This window comes from Sinohyriopsis cumingii, chromosome 6 (genome assembly GCF_028554795.1).
Source record: "Sinohyriopsis cumingii isolate HCF-2022 chromosome 6, ASM2855479v2, whole genome shotgun sequence".
Classification (NCBI taxonomy): domain Eukaryota; kingdom Metazoa; phylum Mollusca; class Bivalvia; order Unionida; family Unionidae; genus Sinohyriopsis; species Sinohyriopsis cumingii.
Window position 1 is genome coordinate 74,496,419 of NC_142966.1, and position 10,269 is coordinate 74,506,687.

The window sequence follows — 10,269 nt, forward strand, 5'->3', positions numbered from 1 at the left end:
AATAGTCCGTCTGGCTGCTATATAAACAAAAGTGTAAATAGCCTCACTACCGTCCCCGACCAGACATTTATAAATTCTTGCAGTATGGCGATTTAACAAGCGCCTGTCTCCATAAATCAAATGAATTGTTATCTGGTCTCAAACTAATGCGTTCTTCATAGATCGACAGAACTTTGCCCCCTCACACTCTGCATTTTGAAAGAAAAAACAAGTCTTTAAGCCATCGTTCTATCGTTCATGTTCGCTGTCTTCCATTGGAAGTATCTTCTAAATTATTAATTTTAACTAGCTTAGTGAATAGATGATGTCAATACATAAGGTAAAGTACATTCATATTTCTAGTTTTGCAACTACATTGATATTTATTTATTAATTGTGATCTTTTGCTGACTTATTGTTTACTTTTTATTTTGTAGCTACATATTTTTCGTATGTACACACAACATACGTTTAAACACTCTTCCAAAGAAATTATTTTGGAGACTAAATAATGAAATAGTCACTGGCATGTTGACTTATTTCACCGAGCTTATCGATTGTACTGGTTTAATTTTTCTATTAATGCATTTCGCTTAACATGAAGTTATTAAATTTGCTTAAAGACAAAAAACTTTGTAACTTTTGAAGTATATATTAATTCAGTATTTGGTTTAACGATGGGATAACATTTAATATGAATAACTTCCAAGTTTTTCATTTCACACTGAAGTACATGTCCCACATTCTTCTTAGCTTCAATCCGTCATTGACCCTATAAGTAGATGCCACTAGGCATCACTAGGTTACGTCCATCTAAAGGATGTGGAAAAAGTGGCCCGCATGCCGATTTACCTGAAAAGATATATTGCGTATCAGTTTTTTTGTAGAGTAAACGTGAACACTATTTTTTTTTCTTGCTTCGTGAGAGAGTGGTACACCATTCTACTATTAAAGTATATCTTTCTGCATGAATGTGAGAAAGACAGTCCTTTATGGAAGTACTCTCTTACTTAAGGAACTAAAAACAGCCCCACAATACCAGTATGTCCTAAAACCTAATCGATATAAAGAGCTCTAGCGTCCTATAATAATAATAATAATAATAATAATAATAATAATAATAATAACAATAATAATAATAACAATAATAATAATAACAATAATAATAATAATAATAATCCTTTTTTTAATCAAAATGACATTATTAGATAACAAATAATTTAAAACATGACACTGCATTTAAAGCAAATAAACGTGTAATTAGTTAAAACTATACAAGGGGTAAGATCTTCTGCGTAACAAAATGCAAATTTAACAGGAGTTAATACAAATTTAACAGGAGTTAATACAAATTTAACGTTAATACAAATTTAACAGGAGGTAATACAAATTTAACAGGAGTTAATACAAATTTAACGTTAATACAAATTTAACAGGAGGTAATACAAATTTAACAGGAGTTAATACAAATTTAACAGGAGTTCATAATACAAATCATACTAGCTTGACATACTGTTGTCACATTAACACATCACAGCTACCACGTACAAATTTTATACGTCATTAAGTAAGGTTTGCTCATTAAACTATTTGCTGAGATTAGCTTCTTAAAAGTTGAAACATTCGGTTCTTGTTTTAAAAGTCGTGCTACAAAATGTTCCACAAAATTGTACCTGTGTAAGAAGAATATTTCTTGCAATGCTCTTAACTTCTGGTATATAAAAATCACTGTTTTCAATCGACCGTGTTCTCCGTGTGCTAATGTTCCCTACAAACTTTAAAAACATTAAGATACTCTGATGATAAATAAATTATGAAAGGAAAGTGATTTTTTTTTTTTAATTGGTATCCATCTAAAATGTTGAAGAGAGATAATGTAGACGTTAAAATATCTTTAACATTTAAAGTCAACCTGGCTGTTCATTTCTGTAGACTAGAAAGTCTCTGCATCAAAGAAGAATTACGGGTTTCAATATAGCAAATGTTGAGGATAAAGAGATCAAAAATAGAACATCAATCTCGTTACTATTTTCTTAGATACCTTTGGTAAAGAGTGTTTCAAAGTGGTATGGTCAGGATAAAATATCAATAAGGATAAATCAGGTCGAGCAGTGCTGACACTAACTTCTTAATGCTGAGCGCCTAGCGAGGCACCTGTTAGTACAATTTATATAAGTCTTTGGCATGACTCGGCCGAAGTTCAACCCACGACCTCCCGCATACGAGGCGGACGCTTTAACGACTATGTCACCGGAGCGATCGCTGAAGCACGTGGAGCGTTGTCACATACCCGTACTAAACAAGATGTGAAACGTTTAACTCATTTTGGCTGATCTAGTGACGCACAGTGTTTTAAGTTAAGTAAAAACGCCCAATAATTAGCAATAACAGGTGTTCAACCACCTGTTAAGCTTCAGCTGTTAATCAATATGCCGGCTGGAAGCACAGTCCAAACTGCCAATCAGATTCTGATATGTAGTAAACTTCTTCGTCGGTAGTTAAATTCGTACTGACCCTATGTGGAATCCCCCCCCCCTCGTGGTCAGTTTCGTTCTTTAAGATGAAGCATTTTTTCATCTGAGTTAGCACATGTACCTGTGATGCGCCATTGCACGACTTGGGCGGGATAAAAATACTGGGATCTTTTATACCCAGGGTAACATCCAAAATATCCAGTCCGTATAACACCCCACTCCCCGACTCAACGGATGGATTGAAGAAGGTCACGTGTATGGGCGTACATATCGTCTTTATCTTCTCTGCAACGAAACAAATGGAATAGATTTTTCGACAATTGGAATATCTCTTTTTAATTGTTCCTCTCTCTCTCAAATTCTGTCTCTGCATTCCAAATGTCTAAATTAAAAGATATGCGTTGGATTGTACGTAAAACAGGCAACATCTCCTTTCTTTATCCTTTCCCGTAATATGTGAAGAAAATTAATTTCGCAACAAGCCCATCCCACCCGGTCAACAAAAACTTAAACTGTCAATGAATGCAGATTCCATCATGAAATTGTGGGGGGAAAAATGTTACAAGAACAATCAAAGAGTAAATTAGTTTTTCAAAAACAGATTTAAGCAAATTATTTCACTGGTTTCATATGAGAAGAAATCGTGATTTAACACTCCTGACATGATAGCTCGCCACGCAATTATAAAACATTAATCATAAAAGTATCAGCATGTAAATAATGAAATATGACATTTGAAAATGACATACATAAATAAACATATGTGAGCACACACTGTATCTTGCACTGATGTATTCACGGTAATGCTGGTTACAATTGATCCGTGATATAAAAAAATTAGATAAATTACACTACATCTTGGCAATGTAGGTTGTAATTAATGTGACAAAAATTACATCAATTGCATCATATTCATGGCAATGCTGGTCACAATTGATCTGTGACAAAAATTATATAAATTACATTGTAACAAGCTATTCGATGCAAGGGATTGCAAAGCTAGTTCCAAAATTTGTTAATTCATTCTAAGATGTTATATTTCATGCATGCGTTACAAAAAGAACATTTAAACATAAAACAAATATATATAAAAATCTGTTGATATGGGCATCAAGTACTGAAGTGCGGGCACCGGCGTTTCAAAATTACCCTCGCTTTTTGTGCAAACGCCATCCATTTCAACTTCAAAATACTGATGGGCGTTGATGTTGTTGTTGTTTTTGTAGGGTTTAACGCCATTTTCAGCACAAGATAGGCTATACATGGCGGCCAGTATAAATGGTGGAGGAAGAAACCGGGAAAACCACGGAAAGATCCACCGACTCACGAGAAGCTAATGGCAAGCTTTCTCACGTACCCACATTGGCCAAGCCCGAGACTCGAACCCACGCAATCAGAGGTGAAATGGCAGTGACCACTCGGCCACTCAGGTTCCCCTTGAGGGGCGTTGAAGTATAATGCGAACTACCGACAGCCTCCACTAAGTACTATTCCTCAACAAGAGGAACGAAAGGAGACCATTTCTCTTCAAAGAAACCACCATTAATCATTACAGAAATCCTGTCTACCTCTGACTCATCAGCCGGCACAACGCCGATACAATCAGAAACGTAGAGGGAGCTGATTCCCATTTGGAGTTCTCTTCCCGGATGGTCTCTAAGTTATCCTAAGAGATGGGATCTACACACCATAGGTAGCCTCTATAGACTCTATGGTGGGGTCTGCGCACATGGTCGCTGCCGTTGAGCATTTCCTGGAGACAGGACTGGGGAGGACCACGGGGAAGAAACTGAATGAGTGACACTGTACGCTGAAATGAAACAGTCGTTTCACTTGGAACTAGAGTGTCATGCAGATCAGTAGGGAAAACGGTTGCCTCCTTGTCTGTCCTTCTTAGCTTGGGCTGCCTCCATTGAATCTTTTCTCCAGGGTAGACTCTCTTACAATACAAATAATCGCCTCAGAAAAAGGGGAACGATTTCTGTGTGAGGTCCTAAAATCAAAAACATGTTGTGGAGGCTGATAATGGTGCATATTTCTTGTGCTCCTCCGTCGCTCAGAAAGAATCTAGTTGGGTACCATTACTCAAAGTAGCCGTTTCTTCTGACTCTGCTGGAAGATGAAGTACTTCCTCTCCTTCTCAGAACCTGAAGGTATAGTACTTCTTTTGACGAGGAATTTTGTACCCCTCCCCCGGCTCTATGAAGGAAAACGTCTTTGCGCCAATAAATACCAATTTACACTTCAAGCACTTCCACCCAAAACAAGAGTGCTGCTCCTTTATATGTCGTCCAGTACGGGAATATCAACCCCATTGACCATCAGCCTCTCTAAGAAACTAATTTAACTGCAACTTAATCAGTTTAGTGATTTATTTGTTTACACAGTTGTTTCTAACACCAACTTGGCTTTATCTCTCCCATTTCCGATTGTAATGAACTACTTTCGGCCCGTACTTTAGCTCTTTTATTTTCGATACATGACGTCATTGAGACGGTGTATCACAATGTAAGGTTCATTTTGGGAACCTCTCATTTTTGTCAGATTTTTTAAGAGTATGGTTGTAAACTTTAAATTGAGCAACCGGAATTATACACATTCATATCAGCTTTAATATCATGGCTGTTTCTCATTGCTTGAGTGGATATTTTTAAATACCTCTTGCATATCCATGGACTGACTGAGTATTCTCAGACATTTAATACACATAATCTCATACTTGTTCGTTTCTTTACTTTCTGTTTTAATTTCCTGTTTCGTTACTTTTTGTCTTAGTCTTAATAATATGTAAATAGATGATATTTCCTCGCTGTTTGTGTATGACTTTTTTTTCTTCAAGTTGTTTCTACTCCTGACGAAGAGACTGATTTCCTTGAAGCAAGGAAACAGTTTTTTTTGTTGTTTTTTTTTGTACTGCGTTGTCAGGACTTACCAATTTTTGTGTACACGTATACACACACGCACACGCAGAGAGAGAGAGAGAACTCACTCACCATCAAGCAGCACACTTGCAGACGCAGTGTACGGAACATCCGAATTTTTGGTATAGAAGTAGTTGTAGACAATTGTTGAAGCACCCAAAGTCCCGGCACTTTCACTGACTACGTCGCCTGAAGAACAAAATGTTTCTCAAGTTCTCATTTTAATTGTCATCGGCATTCATTTTAAACGTGCTTAGCATCTTCAAAGCATGTAAAATTGTTTTTGAATACTTCAAAATGGTCTTGTTTACGATGTATAATCGTCATGAATGGTGTCTATCAATAAATATAGCAACCAATCATATCATTAATCCATCCATCCATCAGTCTATCCATCACCCATTCATCTATTCATGCATGTTTCATTAGTACATCCATGCATCAATTATTCAAATAAAAATGAATCAATCAACCGTAAAAATTGATAGATTTTTGTTCCGACAGCATGTAACAGAGAAGAATTATGTCGTGACCTTGATCGTGTTTTGTTCATTAGGGGTATGTTCCTCATTCGCTTCATGCTATATACAAGTAGCTGTACCTGGTATACACTCCGCTGTCATGTCCGCGTCCAAGGAGCTTTTGTCGCATTTTTGGTCGTCAACTTCATATTGAATTCTCTGGAATATAGAAACATTTCAAAGACAAATATATGCATGAACTCTTACACAAAATAATAAATACTGATAGAACAAACAGAACAACGCCTCAGAAAAAAAATGTTACAAGATTTCCGCAGAAGTGAAGAGGTCGTGAACATTTACCATGCAAAATGAATTAGAATGTCCCCTTTTGCAAATTATTATTATTATTATTATTATTATTATTATTATTATTATTATTATTAGTGTTATTATTATTGTTATTATTATTATTATTATTATTATTATTAAGCAATCTCTTTAATAATAATAATAATAATAATAATAATAATAATAATAAAACAATTAATAATAATAATAATAATAATAGGCAATCGTCTTTAATAATAATAATAACAATAATAATACGTTTCTATGTTGTTAACCTAAGAAACAGAAAAGTGCAAAAACCCAAACGGTAAAATTCAACACATAATTGTTTGCCTAGAACACGACGTGAAATTTTTGTATTTTTTTTTAATAGTATTGTGAGTTTAATTCCAAAAGTTAAGTTTGAATTCAAGTGGTGGTCAACATAAGTTCAAATGTTGAATGTGTTGATGTGTCTGTAGTCTCGAACGTGTTAATGTGTGAATGGCCTGGAATGTGGCGATGTGTTAGCAATCTTTTGATGTAATACAATAATATAATCCAAAATGTCTATGTCTGAATCCATTATAATTCCAAAAAAAAGTTTAAGTCCAAAAAAATTATTGAGCACTTTGTAAATCCAGTGATTGAAGAAAAATTGTACCCAAATTAAAAACTGAACACAACAATAAGACTGATTATGCTTCGGAAGTTACGGTAATAGCAAATAATCCTCATGTAAACAAGATTGTATACCGCTCAACTTGCCCTAGGTCGCAATTACCATTTTCTGGAAATGCTGTCGTAATTTAATGGGAAATTTCCTTTCTGGAATTTTCTAAGGTCAGAATAAAGACTGTGTCTTTAACTCAAACTGTCGTAAACATGTTTACAGTTTATAATGATCTGAATCTTTCATCCATAATCCATACTCAGGGAGAAATATTAGCTTAATATTATGTTGTTTAAAAATAAAAGTCCCTGGTAAGGTACATCATTAACTTGATTTTGGACAAAGGTCTAGCACAAAATACAGATATACAGAGCATATAATTATTAAGGAAAAGTCAGCAAACAGTACAAATTAAGTAATAATAAAAATAACAATAATAATAATAATAATATGAAACATTTTTCTCAAGTACACAGTGTAATACTTCGCCAACATGTGTAAAACCTGGCAAATTTATTAACATGATTTGTTACTAAGATAGTTGTAAAATGAAAAGCGCACGCACACACACACACACACACACAAACACACACACACACACACACACAAACACATTGCCGCATAAACGGACGAAAACTTAGTACGATCTTTCCACCTGTGGCTTAATGGAATAAGATTCATTCGTTTCTCTTGAATATGGATGAAACTGATTAACCAATCATTTTGAGATGGAGACAACTTCTCTCTGAAGGTTACTGCGCCATGACCTTTTATCGTTGTTGTTGTGGGGTTTAACGCCATTTTTCAGCACACGATAGGCTATACATGGCGGCCAGTATTAGTGGTGGAGGAAGAACCCTGGAAAATCCAGGAAAGAACCACCGACCCACGAGAAGCTACTAGCAAGCTTTCTCACATACCCACATTGGCTGAATCCGAGACTCGAACCCACGCAGACAGAGGTGAGATGGCAGTGATCCGTAACGGAGCGCGCTTTAGACTACTCGGCCACTCGGGGCCCGACCTTTTATCCTAAGTGAGCCAATCAGATTTATCTTCCAAACACTCACTTATCGATCGATAATAGGTCATTTCTGTTGATATTTCTTACCTACTCTGATGAATTTTGTTTGTGTTTGTCTACACATATTCATGAGCCACGGGTGTAAAGGATTTTTACCCACGGCTTACGACGAAGTCCTCACTACTACCACCACTACACAAACACATCCGGCTCGTAACGTTGTTTACAATATACCTATCAGTCGTACATGTACAGTAGTAAAGTATTATTGTATAGTACATGTATCACTGATAGGTAAACTGTAAGCAACGATATGAGCCCCTGTGTATCTTCCACAAACAGCACGGGGGCCCCGAGTGGCCGAGTGGTCTAAAGCGCTCTTCGTTACGTATCACTGCCATCTCACCTCTGTCTGCGGCGGTTCGAGTCTAAGATTCAGCCAATGTGGGCATGTGAGAAAACTTGCCAGTAGCTTCTCGTGGGTAGGTGGTTCTTTCCGGGGTTTTCCGGGTTCTTCCTCCACCATTAATACTGGCCGCCATGTATAGCCTATCGTGCTGAAAAATGGCGTTAAACCCCACAACAACAACAACAACAACAAAAATCCACAAACAGCACACAACACCCTCTCCGATGAACATAAACAAATGCATAAACATTAAGAATGGGTATATGGTACTCACTTTGACGTAATCAAAGAGATAAACCAATTCCACCCGTTCTGGATGTGGCAACAACGGAGTCAGTTGCACGCCCAGTACACGCATGTAGATCTTCCTGTTTGTTTTATCGTAGGAAATGTTGATGGTGCCGTTGACGAATGTAAAGAACGTATTTGGCTCACCAGATGAGTCGAGGAAAACATCGCCATAGCCGAAATACATAACACCCTCCCACTGGTCGGGTATACAACAGATGTTGTCATTGGTGTATCCCTTCATGTACGAGTCTTCGGTTTCTTCTTTCTGGTCCTCCTTATCGGTGTCTTCTTTGAGGTGCGCACCTCGTCCATGAGCAGTAAGTATTAGAAAGAAACAGGTCCATGTGAATTGTGTCATTTTGTGCATGTTTCAGCTACAGTGATACTACAACGGCCGTTTGTTTTCTTTGATCAGTGCAATTTTATATGATAACTTGGGTCGTTGTATGAGTGATAAGTGAGATTAGTACTGTAATACAACCACACGTGCAACCCATCGGTCAAAATGTCACTCAGATTATTACACATTTTGCAGAGGCGACTTACGTTGCTCATCTACAAATCTTTTTAAAATAAGGGAATGTATAAAAAATTTCGTTTGAAATCAGTATGTGAGTTGACGCTTATTCTCGCTCAGTTTTATCGTTTAACTACTGTTCTCTTTATGGAATTATGTATCTATTGAGAAATTAAAGTACAAGAGTTTGCATACATATATACCGAACTTTACTTTTTATTATTAAAATCCGTTTAAGTTATTTATTTCTAAATAAACCCCGAGCTGCGAATAGCATATCAGATTGTCTTGACACATTGTTGTGCAGTTATTGAAAATCACCGATAAAACACGAAAACACCTGAAACATGCTTGAAGTTTATGTGCATGAATAGAACGTGTATCCTACACCCCACCTCCAAAAACACACCTCGATATAACATACACGTGTGTGTGTGTGTGTGTGTGTGTGATTTGGATTTGTAACGTAGCTTTTAACAACTTTTCAGTCATATCGCTACGATGTCTGCAGTGTGGCAGTTTATAGTGATGTTAGATGGATTAGAAGATAGTCTGGTAGCATACTGAAGATCCGATTTCGTTCGTCTGAGAGAGAGTGATGGTTCATTGGCCTCAGCGTTGAGGCATTCTCAGGGGAAATTCTAAATGCAACCAAACAGAGTTTAAGTCCCTGATGATGTATCGGATGGAGCATCTACTGGTAATATTTTTAAAATTGATACGTACACAATCGAGCCGTAGTCAAGTTATGATTTTGCACCAGTCTTATTATTTCCAGGGATGATTTTTATATTTGTCTCTGCAGTATCTAATAAATCGGTTTACGGTCGAAAGAGAAACGCCCTAAATATTTTGCTCACCTCCACAACAGGAGTAGAGCAGCCGTGAAGCTAGAACTTTGGCTTATTATGAATGCGATGTAATCGGCAAAAGTGAATACATTTGATTTGTTTACATCGTTTTCTTCTGCCCACTTCTAGAATCTTTTGATGATGATATGTCGTTGACGTTCGATAGTATCCTTACTCTTTGGTCTATAAACAGGTAAAAGCAATCGCCAACCTAAAATCAGCAGACATCTCTTTTATTGTTTATGTTGAATGGAATGACGGAGAGCATGCTGCCCTAAGACACACCCATCGGCTGAAGATAGTTTCCAAAAAGGATACTCCCTACCTACACTCGGATAT

General features: G+C 36.7%; 1 protein-coding gene across 1 annotated transcript; it reads right to left on the minus strand.

Moving 5' to 3' along the window:
- Positions 1-611: 611 nt before the first annotated feature.
- LOC149797221 (mammalian ependymin-related protein 1-like) lies at positions 612-8,984 on the minus strand. The gene is made up of 5 exons (XM_089960377.1): positions 8,546-8,984; positions 5,976-6,054; positions 5,447-5,563; positions 2,575-2,738; positions 612-831 (listed from the first exon to the last, which is right to left on the minus strand). Exons 1-5 carry the CDS (start codon positions 8,927-8,929, stop codon positions 793-795), a joined length of 783 nt encoding a protein of 260 aa, XP_089816503.1. The 5' UTR covers positions 8,930-8,984; the 3' UTR covers positions 612-792.
- Between the last annotated feature and the right edge of the window lie 1,285 nt (positions 8,985-10,269).